Genomic DNA, 17,903 nt, shown 5'->3' with positions numbered 1-17,903 from the left:
TTTTCTTAAATTTTTGGATTTTTAAATTTTTTTATTTTTTGAAAATTTTTTAATTTTGCTTAAATTTTCAGGATATTTTTCAATGTTTTGAAATGTTTGGATTTTGCGCAGTACAGTACTGCACAAGAGCGGTACAACCCCACCACCCATCCTTCGACGGCACAAGAGCGGTACAACCCCACCACCCACCCTTCGACGGCACCGGGGTGGTACGGACCCAGACAGAACGCACCTCGCAGTACACGCGATCGGTCGACAAACTGTACATACATTTACACACTATTAATATATAGTTATAAAACAACACTCTTTTCTTGCCGTGTTCGTACCGTGTACGACACGGTTATACGGTCCTTCGAACAGCCTGCGGCACGACGCCACAGATTTTTTCAATTTTTTTTTCGACTTTGAATAATAATTGTTTTGAGATATTTACGATTTTTTTGATTTTTGTTTGAATTTCTTGCATTATTTTGGCTTGTTTGGACCTATTTGATTTTTTGGAATTAGTTAGGTTTTTATTATTTTTATTTTTTTTTTGTTTTTTAGATTTTTAAATTTTTTTGAATGTTTTTGAATTTCTTTTTATTTTTCTTATTTTTTTGCATAATTTTTATGGTTTGTTGTAATTTTTTGGACTTCTTGTTGTTTTTTTGGAATTGTTAGGTTTTTTGATGTTCTTCGATTTTCGGGATTTCTGGATTTTTTTTGTTTTTTTTTTTTTGGATATTTTTCGATCCTCTTGGATTTTCTTAGATTTTCTGGGTTTTTTGATTTTTTGTTTTTTTTTACTTTCTTGGGTTTTTAAATTTTTTGTTTTTTTTTAATCTTTTTGGACTTGTTTAATTTTTTTTATTTGCTTTGATTTTTTTTGGATTTATTTTGATTGTTGGATAGTTGTTATTTTTTGCTTTCTTATTTTCTGATTTTTGTATGGTTTTGGATACCTCATTTCTTTGTATTTTTGGAAATTTTGAGTTTTTTCTTGGATTTTGTGACTTTTGGATTTTATAAATTCATTGAATATTTGGATGTTTTTGAATTTTCTGATTATTTCCGAATTTTTGGATTATTGACCATATTGTGTTCCTTGAATTTCATGCATTTCTTGGGTTTTTTGGATTTTTTTGGAATTTGGATATTTCAATTTTTTGGATTGATTTGATTTTTTGTTTTTTTTTGGATTTTTTGTTTTTCTTGGGTCTTTTAGATTTTTTTTAAATTTTGTTTAATGTTTGTTGGGCTTTTTCGGATCTTTTGGATTGTTTTGATTTGTTTTTGGATTTGTTTGAAGTTTATTTTATGTTCTCAGATTTCCTTAGATTTTTTTTGACGTTTTTCCAATTGCCTTGGATTTTCTTAAATTTTCTGATTTTTTTTATTTTTGGATTTCTTTTATTTTTTTGGATTTTTTTGTTGTTTTGGATTTTATTGGACATTTTTTATTTTTTTGGATTTGTTTGTTCATTGTTGGATAGCTGTTATTTTTTGCTTTTCAATTTTCTGGTTTTTGTATTTTTTGGAAACTTCATTTTTTTGGATTTTTGGAATTTTTTTAATTTTTAGATTTTTTAAATGTTTTGAATTTTTTAAATTTCTTTTTAATTTTTTCTTATTTTTTTGTATAATTTTTGATGTTCTTGGATTTTCGGGATTTCTGGATTTTTTTGTTTTTTTCTTATCTTAATAATAATAATAATAATAATATATTTAACCCAGGAACAAAATACAAAATGTCCAAGAAGGGTACCATTTAGGACACACTTTAACATAATAAACAAGAAATTAATAAAAATATTATGCCTATTTAAAAAATTAAAGGAATACAATGTAATAAATAAGTATACTAAAAAAGTATCTAACTTACAGTAACACACGCATTTTAAGTGCATTTATCTTTTTCGATCCTCTTGGATTTTCTTAGATTTTCTGGGTTTTTTGATTTTTTGTTTTTTTATTTTTTTTGGGTTTTTAAATTTTTTGTTTTTTGTTTTTTTTTATTTTTGGATTTTTTGGATCTTTTTGGATTTTTTGGATCTTTTTGGATTTGTTTAATTTTTTGGATTTGCTTTGATTTTTTTTGGATTTATTTTGATTGTTGGATAGTTGTTACTTTTTGCTTTTTTATTTTCTGATGTTTGTATTTTTTGGATACTTCATTTTTTTGGATTTTTGGAATTTTAAGTTTTTTCTTGGATTTTTTGACTTTTAGATTTTATAAATTCATTTAGTTTTCGGATGTTTTTGAATTTTCTAATTATTTCCGATATTTTGAATTATTGATTATTTTGAGTTCCTTGAATTTCTTGCATTTCTTGGGTTTTTTGGATTTTTTTGGATTATTTGAATTTTGGATATTTCTATTTTTTGGATTGATTTGATTTTTTGTTTTTTTTTTTTGGATTTTTTGTTTTTCTTGGGTCTTTTAGATTTTTTTTGAGTTTTGTTGTATGTTTGCTTGGCTTTTTTGGATCTTTTGGATTTTTTGCATCCTTTAGATTTGGATTTAGATTTTTGGAATTATTGGATTGCTTGATTTTTTTCTTTAATTACTTGTGTTTCTTGGATTTGTTAGATTTTTTTAATTATTATTTTAGATGGTTTCCATTTTTTTGGATTTATTTTTGTTTTTTTTTTATTTTTTAGTCTTTATTTTTTATTCTAATGGATTAATCGCGCTTTTTTGGATCTTCGCATTTTTTTAGACTTTGTTTCATTTTTTTATTTACATATTTTGTAATCTTGGGCTTTTTGTTTGTTTTAAATTTTTTTGATTTTGTTTTGGAATTGTTTAAAGATTTTTTTTATGTTCTCGGATTTTCTTAGATTTTGTTTTGACGTTTTTCGATCGCCTTGGATTTGCTTAGATTTTCTGAATTTTTTTATTTTTTTGGGTTTCTTTTATTTTTTTTGATTTGTTTGTTCATTGTTGGATAGTTGTTACTCTTTGCTTTTTTATTTTCCGATTTGTGTGTATTTTGGACAGTTCATATCTTTTTGGAATTTTGGAATTTTGGATTTCTTGCATTTCTTGGGTTTTTTGGATTATTTGGATTTTGGATATTTCTACTTTTTGGATTGATTTGATTTTTTGTTTTTTTTTTTGGATTTTTTGTTTTTTTTTGAGTCTTGTAGATTTTTTTGAGTTTTGTTGTATGTTTGTTTGGCTTTTTTGGATCTTTTGGATTTTTTGCATCCTTTAGACTTGGATTTCGATTTTTTTAATTATTGGATTGCTTGATTTTTTTCTTTAATTACTTGTGTTTCTTGGATTTGTTAGATTTTTTAAATTATTTTCGTTGTTTTCCATTTTTTTGGATTTATTTTTGTTTTTTTATTTTATTTTTTGGACTTTATTTTTTTATTCTAATGGATTTATTTCGCTTTTTTCGATCTTTGCATATTTTGGACTTTATTTAATTTTTTTATTTACATATTTTGTATTCTTGAACTTTCTGTTTGTTTTGGATTTTTTTGAATATTTTTAACTTTTTTGGAATTTTTGGATTTATTCAATTTTTTCGACTTTATGAATTATATATACATAGTTATATATTTTTTAAGAAATCTAAGACTCTTGCATTTCTTGGGTTTTTTGAATATTTGTATTTTTTAGATTATGTGGATTTTTATTAGTTGTTTTGGATTTTTAATTTTGTTAAATTTTTGGAATTTTAAAATATTTTATTTTTTGAGAATTTTTTAATTTTGCTTGGATTTTGAGGATATTTTTCAATTTTTTGAAATGTTTGGATTTTTTCAGTTTTTTTTTCGACTTTCGTTTTTTTAATTTTTTTTATTTTTTAGATTTTTTTAAATTTTTTTGATTTTTTGAATTTCTTTTTCTTTTTTCTTATTTTTCTGCATTATTTTTTTGGTTTGTTGGAATTTTTTTGGACTTCTTGTTATTTTTTGGATTTTTTTAATTTTTTTTTTTTTGGAATTGTTAGGTATTTTGATGTTCTTGGATTTTCGGGATTTCTGGATTTTTTAAATTTCTTTTTGGATCATTTTCGATCCTCTTGGATTTTCTTAGATTTTCTGTTTTTTTTTATTTTTTTGGGGTTTTTACTTTTTTTGTTTTTTTTTTATCTTTGGGTTTTTTATATCTTTTTAGACATGTTTAATTTTTTTGGATTTACTTTAATTCTTTTTGGATTTATTTTGATTGTTGGATGGTTGTTACTTTGTGCTTTTTTTCTGATTTTTGTATATTTTTGGATTTTTAGAATTTTGAGTTTTTTCTTGGATTATTAGACTTTTGGATTTTATAAATTGATTAAGTTTTTCGATTTTTTTCAATTTTCTGATTATTTCCGATTTTTTGGATTATTGACTATTTTGAGTACCTTGGATTTTTTGCATTTCTTGGGGTTTTTGGAATATTTTGGATTATTTGGATTTTGGATATTTCTATTTTTTGGATTGATTTGATTTTTTGTTTTTTTGGATTTTTTGTTTTTCTTGGGTCTTTTAGATTTTTTTTGAGTTTTGTTTTATGTTTGTTTGGCTTTTTTGCATCCTTTAGATTTGGATTTAGATTTTTGGAATTATTGGATTGGTTGATTTTTTTCTTTAATTACTTGTGTTTCTTGGATTTGTTTGATTTTTTTAGTTATTTTCGATGTTTCCCATTTTTTTCGATTTATTTTTGTTTTTTTTTTATTTTTTGGACTTTATTTTTTATTATAATGGATTTATTTCGTTTTTTTGGATCGTTGCATTTTTTTGGACTTTATTTCATTTTTTTATTTACATATTTTGTATTCTTGGACTTTTTGTTTGTTTTGGATTTTTTTTTGAATTGTTAAGTTTCTGATGTTCTTGGATTTTCGGGATTTCTGGATTTTTTAATATTTTTTTTTTGATCTTTTTCGAACCTCTTGGATTTTCTTAGATTTTCAGGGTTTTTTGATTTTTTTTAAATTGTTTTGGGTTTTTACATTTTTGTTTTTTTGGATTTATTTTGATTGTTGGATAGTTGTTACTTCCTGCTTTTTTATTTTCTGATTTTTGTATTTTTTTGGATTTTTTTGGAATTTTGAGTTTTTTCTTGTATTTTTTAAGTTTTGGATTTTATAAATTCATTCAGTTTTTGGATGTTTTTCAATTTTCTGATTATTTCCGAATTTTTGGATTATTGACTATTTTGAGTTCCTTGGATTTCTTGCATTTCTTGGGTTTTTTGGATTTTTTTGGATCATTTGGATTTTGGATATTTCTATTTCTTGGGTCTTTTAGATTTTTTTTGAGTTTTGTTGTATGTTTGTTTGGCTTTTTTGCATCCTTTAGATTTGGATTTAGATTTTTGGAATTATTGGATTGCTTGATTTTTTTCTTTAATTACTTGTTTCTTGGATTTCTTCGATTTTTTAATTATTTTGGATGTTTTCCGTTTTTTTGGATTTATTTTTGGTTTTTTTATTTTTTGGACTTTATTTTTTATTCTAATGGATTTATTTCGCTTTTTTGGATCTTTGCATTTTTTTGGACTTTCTTTTATTTACATATTTTGTATTCTTGGACTTTTTGTTTGTTTTGGACTTTTTTTGATTTTTTTTTTTTGGAATCGTTAAGTTTTTTTATGTTCTCAGATTTTCTTAGGTTTTCTTTTTGACGTTTTTCAATCGCCTTGGATTTTCTTAGATTTTCTGATTTTTTTTATTTTTTTGGATTTTTTTGTTTTGTTTTGGATTTTGTAGGCCATTTTTTATTTTTTTTTGATTTGTTTGTTCATTGTTGGATAGTTGTTACTCTTTGCTTTTTTATTTTCCGATTTGTGTGTATTTTGAACAGTTCATATTTTTTAGAATTTTGGAGTTTTTTGAGTTTCTTGGATTTTTTGATTTTTGAATTTTATAAATAAATTCATTGATTTTTTGGATGTTTTTGAATTTCCTGGATATTTCCGATTTTTTGAATTTTTGACTATTTTGAGTTTCTTTGATTTCTTTCATTTCTTGGGTTTTTTGGATTTTTCGGATATTTTGGATTTTGAATATTTCTATTTTATGGATTGATAGGATTTTTTGGATTTTTTTGGGTGTTTTGTTTTTTTTTGAGTTTTGTTATATTTGTTTGGACCTTAGACAAAATTACTACACTTTAATCACAATACAAAAAATGTGTTTAACTTATCACAACAGTAAAAAAAAGATTGTAGTCAATCTCAGTGAAACTAGTACTGACCCATCAAACTCAGTGAAACTAGTACTGACCCATCAAACTAACCACCTTATCAAAAACCAACTCCCGCACCCTCTTCCCCGAAATAAAATCCCCGTGGTTGAAGCTCCTATCCGCAACCAACACCCTCCCTTCACACCCACCCCCCAACTCCCCACACAGCCTCACCACATCATCCTCATGAATCATACAGTCCCTAGCACTATAAAATAAAAAAGTCGGAACTGTAACCGCCGACAGGTTATAGGCCCGAACCCTCCGACTCCCACACCCATACCCCCAACACCTATCCTCCTTATCGTCGTACCAGTGGAAGTACCCCGACCTCATCACCTGCAAAAAATGCAAAATCTGCTTGGTGGCCACCGGCACTTGCGCGTGCCCCACTAAAACCGGCAAAACCCCTTCAGGTACTTCAGTACCATGAAAGTACTTCATAAATGTGAACCGCAACTCGTCGCAGAACCTCCCAGTTCGCCCACACAACACCGGGAGAGTTTGACTCACGAATTTGTTGCTGGGAGGGATGGTGTAGACGTCGAGTTTGTCCGCTAGGTGTTGTATGTAGTGGTACCACATTTCTAGTACCACAAGGGGTTTGATGGGTTTGCTGAAGTAGACAGTTGGTGCTAGACTGAAGTTCACTTTCACTTTGCGGTTGTAGTGGACATGGGTGGACACCATGGCGTAGAAGGCGGTGGTACCTTGGGAGTGTGCTACGTAGTAGAGGCTAGGTTGAGCGGTGATTTCCAAAACGTAGTCAATCATGGCTGGGAGGTCAAACAAACCCATTTCGTGCCAGCTGAAGTCCCAGAATTTGGGGTCGGTAGTGGCGTTGAAGGTGGTATGGGTCTGGGAGTCGGGACAACCACGAAAACTACCAAGCCAGACGTCGTAGCCAGCGTCGGCCAAAATGTAACCTAGAGCGTGTCCAACGCCCGCGGTGATGAACGCTGCTGCGTAGTGAAATATACCATGGAGGAGTAGTACTGGTTTAGCTGTACTAGTTCCAGGAATTCGGTACATGGTTAGGGTATAACCATCCTGTGTTGTTACATGGTGTATTTCCACTGGATAGTGGTACTTGGAGATGATTTGGGGCTGAAATTTTTCCACTGGAACTTAGAGTCGATCAGTACTGTGGTACTTACTAGTGTTAAGTAGCGATCTTCATCATCTGCGCTTGTCGGGGATTGAAAGCACAACAGAATCCACACAGCTGTGGTTGTTTTTGTTGTTAGTAGATTCATTTTAGTGTGGTTGTAGGTGGTACTCGACTAAAATTGTAGACAGAGTTTCTAGAAAATTTCGGTTATCTATGCGCGTCATTTTTTTTTTACGACGAAGTACTTAGCAAAAAATGAATATTTATGAAGCTTTTTGTTTTTAAGTCTACAATTTGAAACTCCTTGTTTCCAGTCGAAGGTCAACACAATTCCAAGCCTGATGAATTGTGTGTTGCCTATCCTCAAATAGACAACAAAGCTACAAAATATTCGTCCCATTTCTCCATATCTGAGGAAATTAACTAAGACATTCCTAGATAACCGATAAACTCCACCACTTCATCTAATCATTCAACATCATTGTGACGTCATCAGATTCTCGCAGCGAAGTAACCCAACAAATTTTAGCGCCAAATTTCCGTTATTCAAAAAAAAAAAGTTAATTTTGCTGAAAACCAGATTTTTTCCCGGAATTCCTCCTCATTTCCCCCTCGTTGTACCAGGAACGGCCACCTGCCCTCGACTTGGCAACAAGCGAACTCCAACGCCAGCGAGTGCTGGTTCAATGGGTTCATTCTTCGCACAAAGCACGGCCGTCTTGATAGGGTAGGGTGAGTCGATTGCGGCGATGCCGTTTATTGCCGACAACTGTCAGAATTTACATGTACAACCTCGCATTTAACGTCCAGAAGCGGTTGTGTACGCCTCGTGGCCGCTGTATCAAATGCACGTGTCTTAAAAAAATCCTCGTGTACCAGTTTTTCGTAAGTAGTGGACGAGTGTTGGGTGCAAAATGTGATTAGTGGGGATTATATATAGGCAGTGTTGTTTTTTTTTCTGGGTGTTTGTTTATGAACGCGTAAGTACGATTTTTTATTTTTCTGCTGAATTTGTGAAGAATTTGGGTTGATTATGACTATTTTGAGTTTATGAGAGATGGTTTATGTTTATGAAAAAAAGTTATGGAAGTTGTGGTGATTACGGGAATTTTTATGTTGGAAGTAACGTGTTTGTTGGTACGGTTAAGCCAGGAATTTATGCAGAAATTTTTGGTATTTGGATCACGGAGGTGACGGTTGTTTTGTCAGAGATAACATTTGTTTATCATATAGTGAATTTTGAAAGTACGGCTCTGGCTTGAGATTCTACCTGCCACTAGTGCAGTGTCATTTGAACATTTTTTAGTTGCTGAGCGGGCGACTAGCGACTTTCATGTTTTCTGTCTAGAGTACGAAAAATGTGGCCTGTCGTTTCATTTTCTCGATTTTTCATTTCTTTTATTTTTTTAATTTTTGTATATTCAATTTTTGAATTTTCAATTTTTCGATTTCCCGATTTCTTTATTATTCAATACTTCGATTTTGCAACACATATTTTTCACACTTTTTTGATTTTTAAGTTTCCCAATTTTTGGTCTTTCCATTTTCTAATTAATTTTTCGCTTCTTGATTTCCAGCTTTTAGATTTTTCAGTTTTCGTTGTATACTTTCTCGTTTTTTAATTTTACAATTTTTCAATTCCAATTTGATCCAAAAAATTGAAAAATCCAAAAATTACAGAATCGTCAAAATTGTAAAGTCTAAAAACCGTAATATTGAAAGAAAGAGAAAATTAAATACCTATAGAGAAAATGAAAAATTAAAAGTTGAAAAATTGAATAACTGAAAAAGTTGAAAGTTCAATAATTGAAAAATGGAACAATTCTAAAATCGAAAAATTGAATAAATAAAGAAAATAAAAACAAACAAAAAATTGGGAATTGAAAAATTTAAAAATTAAAAATTGAAAACTCGAAAAATTGCAAAATCTAAAAACTGAAACATCTAAAAGCTGGAAAATCGAAAAACTGAAAAACAAAACATTTAAAAAATTGAATTTGAAAAAACAAAAAATTATAAAATCGGAACAATTGTAAAAGTAAATTATATAAAAAACCGAAACGAAAAATCGAAAAGCCGAATAAACGAAACAGTTTTAAAAACTAATAATTGAAAAATCTGGAAATTGAAAAAGTGATTTTTAAAATTTTATTATTGCATACATATTTAGAATGAAATCTAGAAACATTGCAAATTACAAAAAAAAAATTGAAAAATCTAAAACAGAAAAACGCTTCACTTCTGCAATTTTTCAAGTTCTTGATTTCCAATTTTTAGATTTTTCCATTCGTTGTATATTTTCTCGTTTTTTAATTTTTGATTTTTCAATTTTGCAATTCCAATTTGATCCAAAAAGTTGAAAAATCTAAAAACTGAAAAATCGAAAACTGAATAATAAACTAAAAATTCCAAATAGAAAATGTAGAAAATCGAAAATTGGAAAAAATCGAATCGAAAAATTGTAAAAAGGAAAAATTATAGAATCGTCAAAATTGTACAGTCGGAAAACTGTAACACTGAAAGCAGGAGGAAATTAAAAAAAAATTAAATACCTACAGAAAATGAAAAATTAAAAAAAGTTGGATAAAATCGAAGAAAAAAGAAATGAAAAACTGAAAAGTTGCAAATCGAAAGACTGAAGGAATACAAAAATTATACAATCGAAAAATTGTAAAAATAAACAAAATAAAAAAATTGAAAAATTAGGAACCGAAAAATTGAAAAGCCGAATAAATGAAAAAGTTCTAAAATCTAATAAATCCGAAAATAAAAAAAGTGAAAATTTTTAAAATTTTATTATTTCATATTAAATGAAATCTAGAAAAATTGCAAATTACAAATTGAAAAAACGAAAAATTGAAAAATTTTGAAAAATCTAAAACAGAAAAACGCTTCACTTCTGCAATTTTTCAAGTTCTTGATTTCCAATTTTTAGATTTTTCCATTTCGTTGTATATTTTCTCGTTTTTTAATTTTTGATTTTTCAATTTTGCAATTCCAATTTGATCCAAAAAGTTGAAAAATCTAAAAACTGAAAAATCGAAAACTGAATAATAAACTAAAAATTCCAAATAGAAAATGTAGAAAATCGAAAATTGGAAAAAATCGAATCGAAAAATTGTAAAAAGGAAAAATGATAGAATCGTCAAAATTGTACAGTCGGAAAACTGTAACACTGAAAGCAGGCCGAAATTAAAAAAAAAATAAATACCTAGAGAAAATGAAAAATTAAAAAAAGTTGGAAAAAATCGAAGCAAAAAGAAATGAAAAACTGAAAAGTTGCAAATCGAAAGACTGAAGAAATACAAAAATTATACAATCGAAAAATTGTAAAAATAAACAAAATAAAAAAATTGAAAAATTAGGAACCGAAAAATTGAAAAGGCGAATAAATGAAAAAGTTTTAAAATCTAATAAATCCGAAAATTGAAAAAGTGAAAATTTTTAAAATTTTATTATTTCATATTAAATGAAATCTAGAAAAATTGCAAATTACAAATTGAAAAAACGAAAAATTGAAAAATTTTGAAAAATCTAAAACAGAAAAACGCTTCACTTCTGCAATTTTTCAAGTTCTTGATTTCCAATTTTTAGATTTTTCCATTCGTTGTATATTTTCTCGTTTTTTAATTTTTGATTTTTCAATTTTGCAATTCCAATTTAATCCAAAAAGTTGAAAAATCTAAAAACTGCAAAATCGAAAACTGAATAATAAACTAAAATTCCAAATAGAAAATGTAGAAAATCGAAAATTGGAAAAAATCGAATCGAAAAATTGTAAAAAGGAAAAATTATAGAATCGTCAAAATTGTACAGTCTGAAAACTGTAAGACTCAAAGCAGGAGGAAATTAAAAAAAGTTTAAATGCCTAGAGAAAATGAAAAATTAAAAAAGTTGGATAAAATCGAAGAAAAAAGAAATGAAAAACTGAAAAGTTGCAAATCGAAAGACTGAAGAAATAAAAAATTATAAAATCGGGACATTGACAAATCGAAAAATTGTAAAAATAAACAAAATAAAAAAATTGAAAAATTAGAAACCGAAAAATTGAAAAGGCGAATAAATGAAAAAGTTTTAAAATCTAATAATTGAAAAATCCGAAAATTGAAAAAGTGAAAATTTTTAAAATTTTATTATTACATTATTTCATATTAAATGAAATCTAGAAAAATTGCAAATTACAAATTGAAGAAACGAAAAATAGAAAAAATTCGAAAAATCTGAAACAAAAAACGAAAAGTTGCAAAATCTAAAAGTTCGAAAATTGAAAAAGTGGAAATCGAAGAACTGATATATCCCAAAAATTGAAAAAAATGGCATTGGTAAAAAAAGAAATCAGAATACAGAATAACCGGACAATTAAAAAAATTAAGAAAAAAGCTGAAACGATAAATTGAAAATCGAAAAATTGAAAATTAAAAATTGAAACAACCAATACTTAGAAAAGAGAAAAACCAAAAAAATTAATAATAATGTAAACTACAAAAGTTGCAAAAAATTGAAAAAATGAAAATTGGAAAAACAAAACATTTTAAAATGGGAACATTGAAAAATCGAAAAATTGTAAAAATAAAGGAAGAAAAAACCGAAATGGAAAATTGCAAATTGAAAATATGAAGAAGTGAAAAATTGAAGAATCGAAAAATTTAAAAGTCGAATAAATGAAAAAAATTGAAAAAGTGATTTTTTAAAATTACTGTTACATATTTAAAATGAAATTAAAAAAAAAAATGAAAACTCATGACATTGAAAACTCTAAAACTGAAAAATTGAAGAGTCGAATAAAAGTGAAATTTTTATAAAATTTAATTCTTACATATTTAAAATGAAAACTACATGCAAATTGCAAATTGAAGAAACGAAAAATCGAAAAATTAAATAATGAAAACTAGAAGATTTGCAAAAAATTGAAGAAACAAAATACAATTGAAAAATTGCAAATCGAAAAATTGAAGAAACGAAAAACTAAAAAAATTGTAATTACAAAACAAAAAATTATAAAATGGGGACCCTGAAAAGTCGAAAAATTGTAAAAATAAAGAAAGCAAAAAACCGGAACGAAAAATTGCAAATGGAAAATATGAAGAAGTAAAAAAAACTTAAAAATCATGACACTGAAAAATCTAAAATTGAAAAATCGAAAAGTTGAAAAATGAATAAATTGAAAACCGAAAAACTGCAAATTGAAAAATAGAAAAATCCAAAAATTAAAAAAATTAAAAAAATGAAGAGCTGCAAAAAATTGCAGAAAAAAAAGGAATGAAAAACTGAAAAATTGCACACCGAGAAACGAATAACTAAAAAAATTAAAATTGAAAAAACAAAAAATTATAAAATGGACACATTAAAAATTTTTACATCTGAAAAAAAATTTCGCCAGAACATTCACTAAAACACAATAGAAACATCCAAAAGTTGAAAAATCGAAAAACAAAAACGAAAAAAATTTTCACACTCAAAAAAGTCTGGAATCAGGACATTCAATAACCGAAAAATTGAAAAAATAAAGAAAATAAAAAACCGGAACGAAAATTATAAATCAAAAAATTGAAAATTCGTGAAATTGCAAATCAAAAACCGAAAAATTGAAAATCGGAAAGCTGAGGAAACAAAAATAATGAAAAATTCAAGTCAAACAATCTGCAGAATACAAAAATCGCATTTTTTTATAATCTACCAAATTATTTAATCCAACAACTTTCGACCCATTTTTCTTCTATTTCTTCTTCAGTTATTCCTTCTGTTGACATTTCTTTGAACCTCGAATTTAGGGCAAATTAAATACCCGACAAAAATAACCCAGTTACAGAAAGGGGCAATTTCGTTTAATTACACATTTATGTATTACATTATAGGTAGGTATATTTTATTTTACGACTTCCATCAAACATTACTACTTTTACTACGACTAAACTGATCTTAATAGTTTCCACATGTGCACTCTTACAACCGTAAAGTTATGGGTACAACGGTTATATCATTTATAGATTAAAATCAAACATTTTTTTCCTTTTTTTTTAAACTTATTAGATAGTAAAGATTAAATGCAGCTCTACGTACTACACTATAAATAAAAATCAAAAGTACCTCAAGTGGTACGATACATCAAAAAACCACTTAAAGTACAAATCTCTGATAAGATCTAGCCAATATTTAAACTACAACATCCATTTCCGAAGCCCAGTGTCTAACATCTTTCTCAAATAGATGATTCACACACAAAATCCCCGTTGTACATACGATCAATTCCTGTTCTCAATTTCAACCGACCATAGTTCAGTTCAGACCAAAATGTCGGGGCAGTACCGCCAAAACATCGTCCGTAAGTACCACTTTTACCATTTCACCGCATAAAAGTCTCTCTTTGTTTCAACATATCCGCCTTATTGACAATTCGTCAGGCTCTTAACCCATTCAAATGCGTTTTTTGCATTACGTGTGGTTCGCAGAAGTCGATTCAGTCATTCTTCTATGGAAATTTATTTTTGCTTATCTAGCCGACTCCGAAGTGCACAGTTGTTTTTTTCTTGGGATTATACGCAAATTAAATATTTACCGGTTTGCTATTTTTATTGGAAGGTCGCCTTAAATACCTGGATTAACACCTGGATTTGCTCTATCTGTGTTTGGTCAAAGTTGATCCTTTTTTGATGACTGGGTGACGTGGTTTGGCAAACTTTGTTTTGTGAGTTTTGGTTTAAAAGGAGGCCTGGGGGATTAGGTGACGCTGTCAGTGGTGACAGTTCTGGAGAATTTTTTGTGTTGGTATTCGGTGTGGAGGTCTGGTGTGAGTTGAAAATGACTTTAATGTAAAGTATTGCTTTTGTGATTCTCGGTTTTTTTTATTCTATGGGATTCAGAATTTTCTTGTTTTGCGAATTATCATACGGAACTGTGATTTTCAAAGGCACGGAAAGTTCTTAATTCTGTGAAAGTCTAGATAAAGTAGAATTTTCAACTTATCTTCTGAAATTGAAGATACAAAGGTTCTAAAATTCCAAATTCTGTAATTGGGAAATGTCTAGATGAAAAGAGAATTTCGAAATTTTGAGCATTCTGTCTCAAGCAAGTACAAATATAAAAAAAAATCGTTCCTTTCTGATTTTTGGAAAATTAATCGGAGTTCCAAAAATTTAGAAATTTGGGGATGATGGCTCTAGGATTTAGAAAAATTTCATATTTATCAGTTATGTATTTAGAGCTCTGTCGGATGTTTTTTTTTTTTTTAACGTCCAGAAAGTTCTAGATTCCCCAATTTTGATACTGTGAATTGTCTAGATAAACTAGAACTTTCAAGTTTTGAAAATTGTACGTGTAACATTTATGAAATTGAAAATATCTTTTTTGCTTTGTCGTAATAAACCAACATTATCTTTCGAAATTGAAGATACAAATGTTCTAAAATTCCAAATTCTATTATTGGGAAATGTCTAGATGAAGAGAGAATTTCGAAATTTTGAGCAATGTGTCACAAGCAAGTAGAAATATGTAAAAAAATTGTTACTTTCTGATTTTTGGAAATTTAATCAGAGTTCCAAAAATTCAGAAATTTGGTGATGATGGCTCTAGGATTTAGAATAATTTCATATTTATTAGTTATGTATTTAGAGCTCTGTCGCATGTTTCTTCTTTTTTTTATATTTAAACGTACAGAAAGTTCTAGATTTCCCAATCTTGATACCGTGAAATGTCTAGATAACGTAGAATTTTCAAATTTTGAAACATGTAGGAAATTGAAAAATATCTTTTTTGCTTTGTCATAATAAAGCAACTTATCTTCTGAAATTGAAGACACAAATGTTCTAAAATTCCAATTTCTGTTATTGGGAAATGTCTAGATGAAGAGAGAATTTCGAAATTTTGAGCATTCTGTCACAAGCAAGTAGAAATATGTAAAAAAATCGTTCCTTTCTGATTTTTGAAAATTTAATCAGAGTTCCAAAAATTCAGAACTTTGGTGATGATGACTCTAGGATTTAGAATAATTTCATATTTATCAGCTATGTATTTAAAGCTCTGTCGGATGTTTCCTCTTTTCTTATATTTAAACGTCCAGAAAGTTCTAGATTTCCCAACCTTGATACTGTGAAATGTCTAAATAAAGTAGAATTTTCAAATTTTGAAACATGTAGAAAATTGAAAAATATCTTTTTTGCTTTGTCATAATAAAGTAACTCATCTTCTGAAATTGAAGATACAAATGTTCTAAAATTCCAAATTCTATTATTGGGAAATGTCTAGATGAAGAGATAATTTCAAAATTTTGAGCATTCTGTCACAAACAAGTAGAAATATGTAAAAAAATCGTTCCTTTCTGACTTTTGAAAATTTAATCAGAGTTCCAAAAATTTAGAAATTTGGTGATGATGGCTCTAGGATTTAGAATAATTTCATATTTGTCAGTTATGTATTTAGAGCTCTGTCGGATGTTTCGTCTTTTTTATATTTAAACGTCCAGAAAGTTCTAGATTTCCCAATCTTAATACTGTGAAATGTCTAGATAACGTAGAATTTTCACATTTTGAAACATGTAGGAAATTGAAAAATATCTTTTTTGCTTTGTCATAATAAAGCAACTTATCTTCTGAAATTGAAGATACAAATGTTCTAAAATTCCAAATTCTATTATTGGGAAATGTCTAGATGAAGAGAGAATTTAGAAATATCCAGCATTCTGTCTTAAGCAAGTACAAATACGAAAAAAAAATGTTCTTTTCTGATTTTTGAAAATTAATCAGAGTTCCAAAAATTTAGAAATTTGGGGATGATGGCTCTAGGATTTAGAATAATTTCATATTTATCAGTTATGTATTTAGAGCTCTGTCGAATGTTTTTTTTTTTAATTTAAACGTCCAGAAAGTTCTAGATTCCCCAATTTTGATACCGTGAATTGTCTGGATAAACTAGAATTTTCAAATTTTGAAAATTGTACGTGAAACATTTATGAAACTGAAAAATATCTTTCTTGCTTTATCGTAATAAAGCAACATTATCTTTCGAAATTGAAGATACAAATGTTCTAAAATTCCAAATTCTGTTATTGGGAATTTCTACATGAAGAGAGAATTTCGAAATTTTGAGCATTCTGTCACAACCAAGTAGAAATATGTAAAAAAATCGTTCTTTTCTGATGTTTGAAAATTTTATCAGAGTTCCAAAAATTTAGAAATTTGGTGATGAGTCTAGGATTCAGAATAATTTCATATTTATTAGTTATGTATTCAGATCTCTGTCGCATGTTTCCTCTTTTTTATATTTAAACGTCCAGAAAGTTCTAGATTTCTCAATCCTAATACTGTAAAACGTCTAGATAATGTAGAATTTTCAAATTTTGAAACATGTAGGAAATTGAAAAATATCTTCTTTGCTTTCTCATAATAAAGCAACTGATCTTCTGAAATTGAAGATACAAATGTTCTAAAATTCCAAATTCTATTATTGGGAAATGTCTAGATGAAGAGAGAATTTAGAAATATCCAGCATTCTGTCTTAAGCAAGTACAAATACGAAAAAAAAATGTTCTTTTCTGATTTTTGAAAATTAATCAGAGTTCCAAAAATTTAGAAATTTGGGGATGATGGCTCTAGGATTTAGAATAATTTCATATTTATCAGTTATGTATTTAGAGCTCTGTCGAATGTTTTTTTTTTTAATTTAAACGTCCAGAAAGTTCTAGATTCCCCAATTTTGATACCGTGAATTGTCTGGATAAACTAGAATTTTCAAATTTTGAAAATTGTACGTGAAACATTTATGAAACTGAAAAATATCTTTCTTGCTTTATCGTAATAAAGCAACATTATCTTTCGAAATTGAAGATACAAATGTTCTAAAATTCCAAATTCTATTATTGGGAAATGTCTAGATGAAGAAAGAATTTCGAAATTTTGAGCATTCTGTCACAAGCTAGTAGAAATATGTAAAAAAATCGTTCCTTTCTGATTTTTGAAAATTAAATCAGAGTTCCAAAAATTTAGAAATTTGGTGATGATGACTCTAGGATTTAGAATAATTTCATATTTATCAGTTATGTATTTAAAGCTCTGTCGGATGTTTCCTCTTTTTTATATTTAAACGTACAGAAAGTTCTAGATTTCCCAAACTTGATACTGTGTCATGTCTAGATAAAGTAGAATTTTCAAATTTTGAAACATGTAGGAAATTGAAAAATATCTTTTTGCTTTGTCATAATAAAGCTACTTATCTTCTGAAATTGAAGATACAAATGTTCTAAAATTCCAAATTCTGTTATTGGGAAATGTCTAGATGAACAGAGAATTTCGAAATTTTGAGCATTCTGCTCCAAGCAAGTAGAAATGTGTAAAAAAATCGTTCCTTTCTGATTTTTGAAAATTTAATCAGAGTTTCAAAAATTTAGAAATTTGGTGATGATGGCTCTAGGATTTAGAATAATTTCGTATTTGTCAGTTATGTATCTAAAGCTCTGTCGGATGTTTCCTCTTTTTTTATATTTAAACGTCCAGAAAGTTCTAGATTTCCCAATCTGAATACTGTGAAATGTCTAGATAAAGTAGAATTTTCAAATTTTGAAACATGTAGGAAATCGAAAAATATCTTTTTTGCTTTGTCATAATAATGCAACTTATCTTCT

At 27.8% G+C, this 17,903-nt stretch overlaps 2 protein-coding genes across 4 annotated transcripts in view; one reads left to right on the top strand and one right to left on the bottom strand.

Moving 5' to 3' along the window:
* Positions 1-6,207: 6,207 nt before the first annotated feature.
* LOC135124835 (lipase 1-like) lies at positions 6,208-7,489 on the bottom strand. Its single transcript, XM_064050059.1, has 2 exons — positions 7,338-7,489; positions 6,208-7,287 (listed from the first exon to the last, which is right to left on the bottom strand). The coding sequence occupies exons 1-2, from the start codon at positions 7,434-7,436 to the stop codon at positions 6,208-6,210; spliced, it is 1,179 nt and encodes a 392-aa protein (XP_063906129.1). The 5' UTR covers positions 7,437-7,489.
* Positions 7,490-8,055: 566 nt separating this feature from the next.
* Positions 8,056-17,903, top strand: part of LOC135125276 (bumetanide-sensitive sodium-(potassium)-chloride cotransporter) — a 51,140-nt gene continuing 41,292 nt past the window's right edge. The window contains exon 1 of one of the 3 annotated variants that reach the window (XM_064050720.1): positions 8,056-8,271. Coding sequence is in view for 1 of the 3 variants with exons in the window: in XM_064050719.1 (XP_063906789.1) it covers positions 13,499-13,613 (115 nt within the window). In the remaining 2 variants the exon portion in view is untranslated. Of the gene's footprint in view, positions 8,272-13,484; positions 13,614-13,974; positions 14,079-17,903 lie in introns of those variants that run through there. The other 2 variants (XM_064050719.1, XM_064050721.1) reach the window with 2 other exon arrangements.

Source organism: Zophobas morio, unplaced genomic scaffold (genome assembly GCF_036711695.1).
Source record: "Zophobas morio isolate AGI-343-1 ecotype UQ-CSIRO unplaced genomic scaffold, CSIRO_AGI_Zmor_V1 ptg000008l, whole genome shotgun sequence".
Classification (NCBI taxonomy): domain Eukaryota; kingdom Metazoa; phylum Arthropoda; class Insecta; order Coleoptera; family Tenebrionidae; genus Zophobas; species Zophobas morio.
This window is presented reverse-complemented; position numbering and strand designations above follow the sequence as displayed.